This window comes from Ursus arctos, unplaced genomic scaffold, assembly GCF_023065955.2.
Source record: "Ursus arctos isolate Adak ecotype North America unplaced genomic scaffold, UrsArc2.0 scaffold_4, whole genome shotgun sequence".
Lineage (NCBI taxonomy): Eukaryota > Metazoa > Chordata > Mammalia > Carnivora > Ursidae > Ursus > Ursus arctos.
Window position 1 is genome coordinate 31,738,251 of NW_026623056.1, and position 15,795 is coordinate 31,754,045.

At 35.8% G+C, this 15,795-nt stretch overlaps 1 protein-coding gene across 1 annotated transcript in view; it reads left to right on the forward strand.

Annotated features, from left to right (window-relative positions):
• The window catches only part of POLQ (DNA polymerase theta), a 120,153-nt gene that overhangs the window by 85,739 nt on the left and 18,619 nt on the right, over positions 1-15,795 (forward strand). The window contains exons 25-27 of the mRNA XM_026494458.4: positions 4,810-4,994; positions 7,199-7,310; positions 11,785-11,909. Coding sequence (XP_026350243.2) covers positions 4,810-4,994; positions 7,199-7,310; positions 11,785-11,909 — 422 coding nt within the window. The remainder of the gene's footprint in view (positions 1-4,809; positions 4,995-7,198; positions 7,311-11,784; positions 11,910-15,795) is intronic.

Here is a 15,795-nt window from a genome sequence, read left to right on the forward strand (position 1 = left end):
ATTTGGAAGTCAGGATCTAACTCCCAAATCATCCCTACTATTTGTACACCCATTTGCTTCTTTATCTTCTGTCAACTGGCAGGTCTGGGTGAGTGCAGTTAACCATTTGAATTGATTCTAATTCTGTCAGAAACTTAATATTCTAAGGGGGAATTTAGGTCTATGACAGCGTCATCTGTTGGTAATTTTCTGTTTTGCTTTTTCAGTGTGAACTATCAGCACTCTATCATTGTAACTATTTTTAAGTGTTCAGCTCTCTGGCATTAAGTTCATTTGCATTGTTGTGCAACCATCACCACCATTATTGCCCAGAACTTTTTCATCTTCCACAACTGAAACTGTATCTATTGAACAGCACTTCTCCCCGCCTCGCTCCCCAGTCCCTGGCAGCCACCATTCCACTTTCTGTCTCTGTGAATTTGACTACTCCATGTATCTCATATAAGTGCAATTATACAGTATTTGTCTTTTTGTATCTGGCTTATTTCACTTAGCATCATGTCCTTAAGATTCATCCATGTTGTAGTATATGTCAGAATTTCCGTTCTTTTTAAGGCTGAATAATATTTGATTATATGTATATATTTTATCTATTCATCCATCAATTTATTCTTACCTAAACAATAAAATTGTGTTTAACATGACAGTATTTTATACTGCCTTTGCTTAAAATTTTTAAGTTCATTGAAATTAAACATATACGGATTAAATCTGAAAGTTTCTGTCACTTAATGTAGTGTTTAGTCCATTTACATCTAGAGTAATTATAGGCATATGGTTGGTTTAAGTCTACTATCTTGTTACTTGTGTTTTATTTATCCTGTTCTTTATTCTTTTTTAAAGCTTTAAGTGACTATTTTTTATTGTTCTTTTTATATCCTCAATTGCCTTATTAACTATCTTAGATTTTTTAGGGTTTACAATACGTATGTGTCCTGTCACAGACTACCTTCAAATTATCTAATACCACTTCATCTGTAAAGTTTTTTTTTTTCCATTTCCCCTCTTTTATAATAGATTTCATTCCTATGACTTATAAACTCTACATATAGTTATTATTTTTGCTTTGAACAGTCTATTATCTTTCAAAGAAATCAAGAAATAAAAAAGTGTTTTTCCTGTCTGTCCACTTTTTACCATTTCTGGCACTTTTCATTTCGTGGAGTAATTCAGGGAATTTTGAAGTACTTCCTCCAGAGTACTTCCTTTAAGGTTTCTTATAATGCGGTTCTACTGACAGTGATTTATCCCAGCATTCCCATGTCTCTAGATTTGTTTATTTTATCCTCACTTTTGAAAGATAACTTTATGTGACATAGATTTCTAGGTTCACAGTCCTTCTCTTTCAGCATTTTAAATATATATTTCCATTAGCTTCTGGTTTGCATTATTTCTGATGAGAAGTACACAACCATTTTTCTTGCTCCTCCTCCAAGCATAATAACTAACTTTTCCCTGGATGCTTTTTAAATTTTGTTATTCAGTTTTAGCAATCTGATTTGGGCAAGAGTCTTTGGGTAGTTTTTCATGCTTTGCTTCTGAGACTTTTGAATTTGCTGAATATCCTGAGTTGCCTTATTTTTTTTTAAATCTATGTGCTTATACTTTTCAGTAAATTTGAAACATTTTCAACCATCATTTCTCATATTTTTTATAAGATGTATTTGAGAGAGAGAGAGTGAGAGAGAGCGTACGTGCAAGCACGAGGGGGGAGGCAAAGGGAAAGAATCTTCAAGCCGACTCCCCTGCTCAGTGCAGAGCCCCACACAGGACTTGATCCCATGACTGATGAGATCATGACCTGAGCCGAAACCACGAGTGAGACACTTAAATGACTGAGCCACCCAGACGTTCCACTTGTAATATTTTTTGTTCATCTCTCCCTCTCCTCTCTCCTTTCTTCCTATTGCTCCAAATATACATATGTAATACCACTTGGTATTGCCCCACAGGTCACTGAAACTTTTTTCTTTTTTATCCCCCTTCCCTGTTTTTATTTTTTTTTTTTTAATTCTATGCTACATGTATATTTTCTATTGACTATTTAAAGTTTGTGGATTTCTCTTCTACGGTGTCTAATTGCTGTCACATCCTTCTAGTGAATTTTACATTTCAGATATTGTATTTTTAGCTTTAGAATTTTCATTTGATTTTTTTGGTCTAGTTTTTATTACCTATTGCAATTAACTATTACATCAGTATATTCATGTTTCTTTAAATTCCTGAACATTATCTGTGGTAGCTATTTAAAATTCCATCATCTCTGTAATTTTGGGGTCATTTTTCTATTAATTAAATATTCTCCTGGTCAGAGTTACATTTTCCTGGTTCTTCGTATATCTAGTTTTTTTTTTCTTTTTATTGTGTGCTAGACATTGGTTGCTACATTATTGACTCGGGATTTCGTAGTCTTCATTAATAACATTTTCTCCTAGCAGACAATTAATTTACTTTCACATAGGCTTGATCATTTTGTGACTTTTAAAGCTTTGTTAGCAAATATTTAGAGTGGCCTTTATTCTAGGGCTAGATTAGCCCTGATTGTAAGGTGTGGCCTTGTTGGGGTCTCTACTCGGTGCTCATGGTGTTAACAGGGTCTGTCCACTTGGTCTGGTCACAGCTTGAACATCTTTCAACATTCAAGAGGTTGTTGTTCAAGTAGCTGTTCAGCCGACAGCATGCGATGGTGGCTGCTTCTTTGGTAGCAGTGATTTTTTTAGTATTGATTCTTTGCCTGGTTCCCTGAACTTTCTCGCTCCTTTAGTATTTGGTCAAAAATCCAAAGGGATTACTGTGCATATTTGTGGTGCTCCTTTTATGTGCAGCTCCTTTCTCCAAATTTCTACAAATTTTAGCCTCCTCAGTAGGCACAAACTCTAGTCTCTGCTTCCTTAGCTCCGATCATAGTGCTTTGTTTCATCTCTCCTCCCCTGCAATGCGTTCTGGTAAATTCCTCCTTTCAGAAACCTGAGACAGTTGCATGGCTCACCTCATCTCCTCTCTCCTCCCCGCTTCGTAGAGATTGTAGTCCTGCACTGTCTATTCCAGCATCTGAAAATGCTTATTTCGTGTATTTTGCCAGTTTTTTTCTTATTTATGGCAGGAAGGCCATAAAAGTTGTGGTCCTTTGTTTTAAATTATTATATATTTTTGAATTGTATATTCATTCACATAGTTCAGAGATCAAAATATATAAAAGGTCTGTATAGAGAAGTTTTGCTTCCTTCCCTGTCCTAGCTATCCTATTGTCTACAGCTCTTCTAGATGACCTATATAAGTTTCTTATATATCCTTGTAGTATTTTTTATGCAGATGTAAGCAAATATGAATATGTAATATTTTCTTCCCCTATTCTTGCACAAAAATAAGGATTCCATATACATTGTTGTGTGCCTTTTTTCATTTAATGTTTTTACACTGGAGAGTTGTGATTATCATTAAATAAATTCGAACGTAAACCAGTCTAATCTCTGTGCAGGTCATCTGTGTAACAACCTGTGGGTTTGCTGAGTCACAGAGTAAACCTGATCAATTTTGATAGATACTGTTGAATTGCAGTGTAATGGGGGACAGTAACGATTTCGTTCCCATTAACAGTATGTGTTTCTTTCTCAGCCTTGCCACAGAATGTGCTGTCCAATTTCTGGATTTTTGCAATTTAAGTAGAGAAAAATTATTTCTTGCTCTAGTTTTAATTTGCATTTCTTTTATTGTGAATAAAGTTGAGCATTCTTTAGTATGTTTAAGGTTCTTTTGATTATTTCTCTGAACTGCTTGTCTATATTTTGTCTCGTTCTTGATTTGTAGCATGTCTTTTTTATAATATGGCAATGAGTCTGTGGTGATATCAGTTGCAAATATTTTCCCTCCTTTTTTTTTTTAGCCACGAACTTTTAAATTTTGTTTTTGCCATGCATATCTAATCCAGTAATTTCTATTACATATCCTTACATAGGTAAACTCTCCAAATCCTCTAAGTAGCTCTTCTCCACATATCAACCCCTTGATTGTTTCCTTTGAATGTTTTGTTGTCAAAGCAAAGCACATGTTTCTCTCTAGCCTACTTAATGTGCACATATTGCAAACCCGTTCATTCATTCATTCATTCATTCATTCAACAACCATTTAAGGGGCTATGAAGTACCAGAACTGTGCAAGGTTTTCTGTAGAATGCAAAGGAAAATTAAGTATCCCACCCCTAATGGCTCTGTGCTATGTGGGAGAGGCATAAGAGAACCGTTTTAGATTGTGTGTCAGGTGCTGCAGAAACACTCAGGAAAGCACTACCACAGTGGTTTAAGGGGCAGAGGTCAGAGGTGGCTTTACACATATTACATATACTTGAAAGCTAAACAGAAAAAAAAATGATCTAAGTTACAGAACTGAATTGCATCACATTGAGAGCAAGATTTTAACTTTTGGGCACATAATCTTATGGTTCTTTATTTTATTATTATTATGTTCAGTTAGCCAACATGTAGTACGTCATTAGTTTTTGATGTAGTGTTCAACGATTCATTAGTTGAGTGTAATACCCTGCACTCATCACAACACATGTCCTCCTTAATACCCATCACCCAATTACCCCATCCCCCTAACCCCCCTCCCTTCTGTAACCGTCAGTTTATTTCTTGGAGTCCAGAACCTCTCTTGGTTTGTCTCCCTCTCTGATTTCTTCCCCTTCAGTTTTCCCTTCCTTCCCCTAATCCTATGATTCTAAGTTAGAACTAAATTTCTGTCATCCTGCTCAATTATATAAAACCTGGACTTATCTTTGTACCAGCTTTTCTAAAATCATTTCTATTTCAGGTGGTTTAATATTAGCTGCTGATTACTCTCAACTTGAACTGAGGATCTTGGCTCATTTATCCCACGATCGTCGCCTCATTCAAGTATTAAACACTGGAGCTGATGTTTTCAGGAGTATTGCAGCTGAGTGGAAGATGATTGAGCCAGAGTCTGTTGGGGATGATCTGAGGCAACAAGCAAAGCAGGTGATCTTGGTGAACATGCTTACCATATGTGAGAATTTTAATGATTAAAAAATTTTAAAAATTGGCTTGATCATTTGCAGTTGAGGAATTATTTCGCCATCTGTGGATCTTTCAAACCACATTCACCGGAGCCTGTCTCATGGTATTCATTATACTTTCCTTCATAGAGTCAGTAGGAAGAATCAGATAGTCTGAGGCTACTTCGTGTGAGGAAAACCTTCTGCATTAGTGGTAGATATTGTGGTGGTGGTAGTTGTTATTTATGTGTATGTGTGTGTATTTTAAAAATGTCTTTCTAGTCTATAAATATATTTTCATCTTTTTATTTTTATAGGTGCTCTCCAAATGTATTGAAAAAAAATCACTGAGCTGTGGATTATAATTAATACACTGATAGTTTTTTAGTTTTTTGAGGTCATTGGTTAGCTAATCCACGTATGAAACTTTATACTGTCCTTGGACTTTTCAAGTGGGTCCATATTAGTTCCTACTCCTGCATGACTGTCAAGCACAGAGAAAGTCAAAGGCCATATTTACACCATTTCCTGGCCTCTGTTGACACTGATACTTTTTTTCACCACATGTTCTGTGGGAAATCTGATGCCATGACTCCCACCTTTAAGATCCTGCTGTGTTAGTTTTGCATTTATACTTCTAGTTACTCACGGCTGTAATTCTTGACTGGCTCATTAGGCATGAAACCCTTCTTCTCTCCATTGCCTGTTTAGCACCAGCACTTGTTCCTTCCACTCTTTCAAAAACCAACTTTGCCCTCTCTGTCTGTTTAATAATCTCTGGGGTCCTGCATTCAGCAAGAATTGAACCCTGGGTAAAATAGGGAATGTTCCAATATTTAATCTTCATAATAAACCCATGAAATAGGTATAATTATTATTCCCATTTTATATAGGAGTGAACTGAGGTGCTGGCAGTTAGTAATTTGCTTAGGGTCCTACAGCTATAAGTGGTGGAGCCAGGATAAGCTCAGAATGCCAGAACTTAGACATTCTGACTGTATAACCTGAACACTCATCCACTGATGGTATCTGCCTCTATTTCATAAGTTCTTACGTGATTTAATAGTATTTATGCCATACTAAGTCATCACGCACTGAACCATCTACTCCTTGGGTCTAGCTGAGATCTCAGCCAGTGCTATGTACTACCTGAGTTAAAAAAAAAAAAATAGGAGTCACAGTAAAATAAAATGTAGAAACACCAAAAAAAGAAAAGATAAAAGGAGGGAAAAAAATCTCTCTCAATGTATTAAAAAAGGGAAAGGACAAAAACTTCTGTTTAAGCATGTTAAAAGTAGTTTGGAACTCTGATAATCATTTTTTGCAAGTTATCTTTTAAAATTATATTTAATGACATTTATATGAGCTTGCTTTATGTCAGCCAGTTTCCTGAACACTTAGAAGTAATAACTTAGTAATCTTCACAATTCCATAATGCAGGTATTACTATCCTCATTTTGTGGATGAAGAAATCGAGGTACAAGACTTGAGATAGCTTGTGCAAGGTAATTTTGTAAATGTGGAACTAGGATTTAAACCCAGGCAATACTTATTAATAAATTACAGTTTCCTACTGACCTATTTAGACCATTTCCCTCCACTGCTCCCAAAATTTCCTCAGGAATTTGTTTAACCCAGTTGAATTCTGCAATTGTGGGATATCAGGTGGTGGTGAGGTGGAAAGCATATTTATCTCCAGTGAAATATTCCCTGTTATCCAACCACGAAGTCTCCTCTTCCTGCTCTGTCCTATGCAAGAGCCAGGAGAGGAATATTTATAAAGCTTCTCTTTCCTGACTCCTGGACACTTTTCTAAGCAGGAGTTAATGTGATATTTTAGGAGTAGAAAACTGCTCTGAAGACTACTGGATACATGACAAAGAGTCAGAAATAAATCTTCCCTTTTAAATAATTAGGATTAATTTCTTAAAACATACACATTCACATTTATTTCTGTTCTTCCCCTTCCTCCTCCAGCCCCGAAGGATTGTTAAAAGGCAGAAAAAAGATGTTCACTGGATATCAGGTTCTATGAATCTAACCTACCAAAAGTAGATCTAATCATTTCTTTGACACACTATGGAATAAAAAGTTTGCCAAATTTCAATCCTGATCAACTTTTTATATTTGCAATTTATGTAGTTATGACCTTTAATTTACTTACTGAATGTGATGACTCCTTTTTAGATTTGCTATGGAATCATTTATGGAATGGGTGCTAAATCTTTGGGAGAGCAGATGGGCATTAAAGAAAATGATGCTGCTTGCTACATTGATTCCTTTAAATCCAGATATACAGGTAAAGAAACCTTAAATATTAATTATCTTCTAGATACTATTCAACTCTCTTGCCATATTAATTGAAAAAAAATTAGTTTTACAAAATTTTCTGTTAACATTTCTATTAGAAGTTTTCACCAGGTATTGTTAATTAAATAACATCAACCTTATGATTATTTACTAAGATGGTCTTTTTTCATAATAGTAGGAACAGAAATGGAATAACAAAGTCCACATGATGTATATGCTACTTTGTCATTGTGAATATGCTATAAAATCTTGGAATTGTGCTATGCTTTAGGTTTAGATAGCTTTAATTTGAAACAGTAAACCATTGATTAAATGTACCAGAAACTATGAGAGAATAATTGCTGTTACAGAGTAATTTGAGTATTATTGTTTTAAATTATCTTTTGGCAATTTATTGAGGTGTAATTTACAAGCAGTAAAATTTACCCTTTTTTAAAAAAATTTTTTATTATGTTATGTTAGTCACCATAGTTTTTCCTTAGTTTTTGATGTAGTGTTCCATGATTAAAATTTACTCTGTTTAGATTTATATTTGTATAAGTTTTGACAAATGCACAGAGTCATATAACCTACACTACAGTCAAGATATGAAATCATTACCATATCATCCCAGAAAGTTATTTCATACCCTTCGTATCAGTCCTAAACAGAGTCCCCAAAAAGAAAACTTTATTCATACATGACATGATCTTATACATAGAAAATCATATGAATTCTACAAAAACAACTACTAGAACAAATAACTAAATTTAGAAATGTCCCACTGTACAAGGTTTGTTTTTTTTTAAGATTTTATTTATTTGAGAGAGAGAGAGAGTGAGAGAGAGAGCATACGAGTAGGGGAGCGGCGAGTGGGGCAGAGGGAAAGGCAAAAGCAGACTCCCTACTGAGAAAGGAGCCTCATGTGGGGCTGGATCCCAGCACCCTGAGATCATGACCTGATCCAAAGTCAACTGCTTAGCCCACTGAACCACCCAGGTGCCCCACCCCCCATACAAGGTTAATTTGTAAAAATCAGTTGCATTTTTGTATACTAGTAATTAGTGAGTTATGTTAACATCAAAATACATGAAATACATGGGATAAATTCAACAATATGTGCAAGGCTTTACTGAAAACTCTAAAACAATCCTGAGAGAAATTGAAGAATATTTAGATGAAGGTGAGGTTTACCACGTTAATTTATGAGAAGGCACAATATTATTGTGATGGCAGTTCTCTATAAATTGTTCTATAGATCCAATTTAATTCTAATCAAAATTCCATTAGACTTTTGTGTAGAATTTGACACACTGATTCTAAATTTATATGGAAATTCAAAGGGCCTGGAATAACTAGGAAGATTTTTTTGGGAAAAGTACAGTGCTGAGTACCAATACTCCCTGGATTCAAAACTTAATATAAAACTACAATAATCAACATAGGCATAAGGGTAGACATGGAAAACAGTGGGTCACAATAAAAGGTTCAGAAATAGACCTATACATATATGGTGGATTGATTTTTCAACAGAGTCGCCATGGTAATTAAATGGAGGAAAGATGGTCTTGTCAACAGTTGGTTCTAGAACAACTGGATACCAGTACAGGAAAAAAATGAACTTCAACTATCATCTAATACTATATTCAAAAGTTAGCTTGATATGGAACATAGATTTAAAAGTAAAAGCTAAAACCAAAAATCTTCCAGAAGAAAATAGGGGAAAAAGGTTTTGTGACATTAAGGTAGGCAAAGATTTCTTATGTGGTAATTATACTGAACTAAACATAAAAGATAAACATTGATAAAAGACACCATTAAGAAAATCTAAGGCAAGACACAAAAGAGAAGATATTTGTAGTTTCTATTGTCTAATGAACTTGCAGCCAGAATATATAAAAAACTCTTATAATCCAATGCTGAGAAGGCAAACAGTCCAATAAAATAAAGGTCAAAAGATTTGAACAGACACTTCACCAAAGAAAATATATGAATGACCACATCAAATGTTATCATCATTAGACATCAGGGAAAAGAAAACCACAAAGAGATACCATTACAAAAACACTAGAATGGCTAAAATTAAAAACATTGTATCTCTTTTACATTGCTGGTAGGGTTGTAAAATGGTACAACCACTTTGGAAAACACTATGACTCATATAGAGTGAAACACACAGTTAGTTATGTGATCCTGCAATTTTGCTATTGGGTATTCGTCCAAGAAAAATGAAAACGTGGATTATCCAAAGAAAGACTTGTATATGATGGTTATAGCAGTTTTATTCCTAACAACCAGATGTCTATGAACAGGATCATGGATAAACAAATTTTGGTGTATCTCTGCAATGGAATACTACTTAGCTAAAGAAAGCAAGCTCAAATGAGAACATACAATATAATTCAATTTTTATGAATTTTAAGAACATGAAAAACAAATATATAGTGTCATAAAGCAGATCAGTGAGAGTTTGAGGCTGTTAAGGGAGAACTGACTGTAAAGGTGATAAAAACGTTTCATATCTTGTAGTATACATTTGTTAAAATGTATCTGTTCACTTAAAGTGGGTTCCTTCTGTATGTAAATTTATAACTTGGGATTGAGTTTTTTAAAGTTTTTATGGAAATTCCAGTTAGTTAACATACAGTGTAATATTAGTTTCAGGTGTACAATACAGTGACTCAACACTTCCATACATCACCTGGTGGTCATCACAAGTGCCCTCCTTAATCCCTATCACCTATCTCACCCATCCCTCCCCCCTCACCTCCCCTCTGGTCACCATCAGTTTGTTCTCTATAGTTGAGTCTGTTTCCTGGTTTGCCCCCCCCCCCTTTGTTTGCTTTTTTAAAGTAGTTCTTTCAACCTCTGAATATTTGAGGGTCTCTGACAGGAATCAGTTAAGAGAATTTGTAGCGATATGGTCTCTTGTATCTCATCCTTTTCTTTGCTCTTCACTCAACAATATCACAGTAATTCTTAAACAGAAAAAGGTGAGAGCCTTATTGCTTTCTGAAGTTCTCATGCTGGTGGTTGAATATCACCAATAGCTTCAGTTGGCAGGGGTTTCGCCCCTTTATTTCACGCACAGTCTCCTCAAATGTCTCTCCTGTACCAGCCGCAAACAGAAATCGTCAAATGAGGGGTTTTAGTTAGGAGAAGTCAGTGTTTATTATTTAGGATAAGCAGAGCAGTGAGAAAGCAGAGATTGCACATTCATATGTGCAAAGATAGATCAGCACAGTCTCTATACCTGATTGTGTTTTAAATAACATCTCTAACTCAGAGACAGGAATGAGCAGTTGGCCCACCTAGAACAACAAACTCGCCCTGAAGATCTTTAAGACATAATTATGAACCTATATTGCAAAGGATGCATGCTGGTATAGGGAATATGAAAATGTTTGAATAGTATACTATACATAGTCTTTTTAAATTTTAAGAAGTGAGGGGCGCCTGGGTGGCACAGCGGTTAAGCGTCTGCCTTCAGCTCAGGGCGTGATCCTGGCGTTGTGGGATCGAGCCCCACATCAGGCTCCTCCACTATGAGCCTGCTTCTTCCTCTCCCACTCCCCCTGCTTATGTTCCCTCTCTCACTGGCTGTCTCTCTCTCTGTCGAATAAATAAAATCTTTAAAAAAAAAATTTTAAGAAGTGAGTTGTATATATTCATAATGAAGTATTTATTATTCGTGTACTAATTGCAACTAGGTCCTGTTTGGATTGTAGCTAAGATGCCGATGAGGAGCTGTCAGAATGTTTTAAGCCTGGAAGTGGTAAGACCAAAGAGTAAAAGAAGATTAACACAAAGAGCAGAAGAAGGCTGTGAAAAGTAACATGGAATAGTCTTAAGATCCTAGGTTTTAGTACCTGCTCTGTTGTTCTGGAGTTTAGTTTCATATTTTTTGTTGGTGATAGATTATGTCATTTCTTTTTTTTTTTAATAATATTTATTTTGTTATATTAGTCACCATACAGTGCATTCCCAGTTCTTGATGTAGTGTTCCATGATTCATTACTTGCATATAACACCCAGTGCACCGTGCAATATGTACCCTCCTTAATACCCATCACTGGCCCATCCCAATCCCCCACCCCCCTCCCCTCTGAAGCCCTCAGTTTGTTTCCCAGAATCCACAATCTCTCATGGTTCATTCCCCCTTCTGTTTACTGCCCCCTTCATTCTTCCCTTCCTTCTCTTACCGATCTTCCTGTTTCTTATATATTCCATAAATGAGTGAAACCTTATGACAATTGTCTTTCTCTGCTTATGCTAAGTGAAATAGCTTATGTCATTTCTAAAGTCCCTTTTGTTTCTAACTTTGAGTCTACAAAAAGTGAATGAAAGTTTATACGCAAAGTTTTGATGACGTGATACAGTGTTAAGAATCATGGTAGGGTTTTGGTATATTTTTCTATATTGAAGCTAGTGAATGAGCTTAAGAATGGACTTTGGTTATAATTAGTTTTGTATTTTCTTTGTAGGGATTAATCATTTCATGAGAGAGACAGTGAAGAATTGTAAAAGAGATGGGTTTGTCCAGACCATTTTGGGAAGGCGTAGATATTTACCAGGAATCAACGACAACAACCCTTACCATAAAGCTCACGTATGTTGAAATATCTCTGGATTTTTAACTTAATATTTTAATGACATATACTTTTTCCACAAAGACTAAACACTGCTAACTTTCCTTTTAGGGATCAGTAGCCTACTAATTAGACCTTCTGTTTCACTAAGGACTTTGAAGTGATGGCACATGCCTGTATTTGCTGAACACAGTTCTTAGGAGACTAATGTAAATATGGTTCACTTAATACTTCAAATACTTTAAAGATGTTCTGTTTCAGTAAACCAGTTTCTTATTAGTTTTGCTAATAAGTTATAAACTTAATTCTTAACATTTGCTAATTGTTCTTTGTTTCAGATATCATATACCATTTGTCATATCACACCAAATTGCCAATGTTTTCAGAGGTTAGCCAATCATTAAATGTGGTTCATTCATTCTACTTATTTATTTGTTTTAAAAAGTACTGGCTCAACAGAGGTTATAAGGATATCCAAAATATTGAAAAAGGCTATTTTTTTTAAAGGTTTTATTTATTTATTTGACAGAGATAGAGACAGCCAGCAAGGGAACACAAGCAGGGGGAGTGGGAGAGGAAGAAGCAGGCTCATAGCAGAAGAGCCTGATGTGGGGCTTGATCCCATAACGCCGGGATCACGCCCTGAGCCGAAGGCAGACGCTTAACCGCTGTGCCACCCAGGCGCCCCCCTGAAAAAGGCTATTTTTAACACCATTTTAAGTATTTATTGATGGTATGTGCTCAAATTATGATTAAAATCTCTGAAATCATTGGGATCCACAAAAGTATTCTATGTGTCTGAATATTTAAATTTCTATCATAGTCCACACCTTCCTATTTTAACTGCTTGTATTTTATCTTCTTCCATACTTTGATATGTCAGTGCCCACTACACATTGTATGTATTAAAAATACCCAGCCCCATACTGGTAAACTTCAGAGCACTAGTGCTCTTAGGGACTATGGAGGAATAGTTGGCTTTTGGTTATTTCTCACTCTATAGCCTCCCATATATACAGACATCAGATATATATCAAGCTTTTACCATATCTCAAAATGAGTTGTCACTTAGGGATAATTTTCTACTGGTCAGATGGAGCCAGCTAGTGGAAGGCTTTTAATGGCAGGCTGAAAAATTTAGACTTGATGTAACAGGAGTTTGTTTCCTGGAATTTACATTATGAAAAATGGCAGATAGAGTTATTAATGTAAATGAACCTTGTAAGTTTTTGAAAATCAGTATTTTTGCACCTAAAGAAGTGAGAGTAAGGCTTTTCATGCCAAATCCTTAGGAGTCACAGCTAACTGATTCATTATGTTGTTGCTGAGAAAAAAAGAAAATTCCAACTCTCTGAATTATGAATAAACATAACAGACTTAATTTTTGGTTTTGTTTTGGTTTGGCTTTACTTTTTGTTTAAACCTTTATGGTATTGAAAAATATACATAGGGAAAGTACAGGAAACAAATGTAAATTTCAGTAAATTATCACAGAGCTACACCTGTGTAACCACCACTCAAGTCAAATAGGATACTGTCAGCACCTCAGAAAGTCCCTTGATGGTTCCTAATCACTACCCACAGCCGGCCCAGAAATAATTGCTATCATCCTTTCTAAGCCTATAGTTTTATGTATTTTTGACCTCTCTCTACATCATCTGTATGTATTCTTGCGTCTAGCTTCTTTCACTCAAAATTGCATAGGTAAGTCATTCATGTTTCCCTTGGAGTACTTGTTTTACTATATTGTATTATAGTGTATTCTCTTATGTGGATATATCACAGTTTATCCATTTTCCATTGACGGGCATTTAGGTTACCAGTTTGGAGTTTTTTTGTTTTTTAAAAAATATTTATTTATTTATTTGAGAGAGAGCAAAAGAGAGAGAGAGAGAACATGAGAGAGAGAACATGAGCCAGGGGGAGGGACAGAGGCAGAGGCAAAAGCAGACTCCCCACTGAACAGAGAACCCGATGCGGAACTCAATCCCAGGACCCTGGGATTGTGGCCTGGGCTGCAGGCAGATGCTTCACCAACTGAGCCACCCAGGCGTCCCAATTTGGAGTTATTATGAATCTTGCTGGTTTGAAAATTCTTGTCCAGGGTCCTTGGTGTCCGTATGTTTCCATTTATGTTTGATAAAGAGCTAGACATAGAATTGCTGCTTCTTCAGTTTTAGTAGATAAAGCCAAATGGTTTCTTATGGTGGTTGTAGCATCGTCGTCTTATCAGAAGTGTGTGCAAGTTCTCACTGCTCTGTATTCTTGCCAACATTTGCTATTATGATGATATAATTTGATCTATTCTGGTGGGTTTAAAGTAGTATCTTGTTAGTTTTACTTTGCATTTTCTTGAATGCTAATGAGGTAAAGCAACTTAACAAATATTTATTAGTTATTTTTTCTTGGCAAAGTACTTTTTCAAGTTTTCTTGTTCAGCTTTTGTTGTTGAGTTGTCTTTTTCTTTTTTAAAGATTTTATTTATTTGAGAGAGAGAGTGTAAGAGAGAGCAAGTGTGAGAGCACAAACAGTGGGGGGAAGGGCAAAGGGAGAGGGAGAAGCAGACTTCCAGAGCAGGTAGCCGGATGTGGGGCTCTATTCCAGGACCCTGGGATGATGACCTGAGCTGAAGGTAGACACCTACCCAACTGAGCCACCCAACACCCCCTGTCTTTTTCTTATATGTAGAAGCTCAGTATTGATTACATGTTTGGAAAATATTCTCTTCCACACTGTGTCTGGCCTTTTCATTCTTATCAGTAACTTTAGATGAGGAGAGGAAATTAATTTGGTTTATTCGTAGAATTTTTATTTTAACATGTGCAGTAAAGGGTGCAAATCTTAAGTATAAAGCTGGAAGTTTTACATGTGTATACCCATATAACCACCGTCCCAGTACTGATAAAGAACTTTTCCAACACCCAGAAGGCTTCTTTATGTTCCCTCCAAATCAATACTATCCCTTCCCACCCCAGCACACACATAAAACTATAGGTTAGTTTTGTATGAATTTGAATTTTATTGAAGTGTAACTGTACCATAGGTACTCTTGGGTCTGAATTTTTCACTCAAATATAGATCTGTGAGATTCATTAGTGGCATCTGCAGCTATAGTGCATGTCTTTATTTAACTGACATTGTGGGGACATACCAACAGTTGGCAGACATTTGACTATTTCCAGGTTTTAGCTATCATTAATAAAGCTGCTAAACATTCTTTTTTTTTTAATAATTTTTATTTTGTTATGTTAGTCACCATACAGTACATCCCCAGTTTTTGATGTAGTGTTCCATGATTCATTATTTGTGTATAACACCTAGTGCACCATGCAATACGTGCCCTCCTTACTACCCATCACCGGCCTATCCCAATCTCCGACCCCCTCCCCTCTGAAGCCCTCTGGGAAACAAACTGAGGGCTTCTAAACATTCTTGAATGTGTCTTTTGGTGAACATATGCACCCAACTTCATTACCTTTAGAGTGGAATTGCTGAGTCATAGAATGAGCACATTTATACCTTTAGAATATACTGCCTGGTAGTTTTACAGAGTGGTTATCCCAGTTAACATTGCCATCAGCTCTGTTTATCTACATTTTTGCCATTGTTTGATATCATTGGTCTTTTTAATTCTAGCCATTCTGGTAACCTCACTGTGCTTTTAATTTGCCTTTCCCTGATGACTAGTGATGTTGAGCTCCTTTTTTTGTTTATTGACCATTTGGATATCTTCTTTTGTGGAGGGTCTATTTAAGTGTCTTTTTTTTTTTTTTTGAGTTGTAACCGATTTATGAGAGTCCTTTATATATTCCAGATATGAGCCCTTTGCTTATGTGGATTTATCAGTCTTTTGTATTATTGTTGTATTTTCCTTGATCTGTTTAACAAAGTTTTCTCTACCCCAAT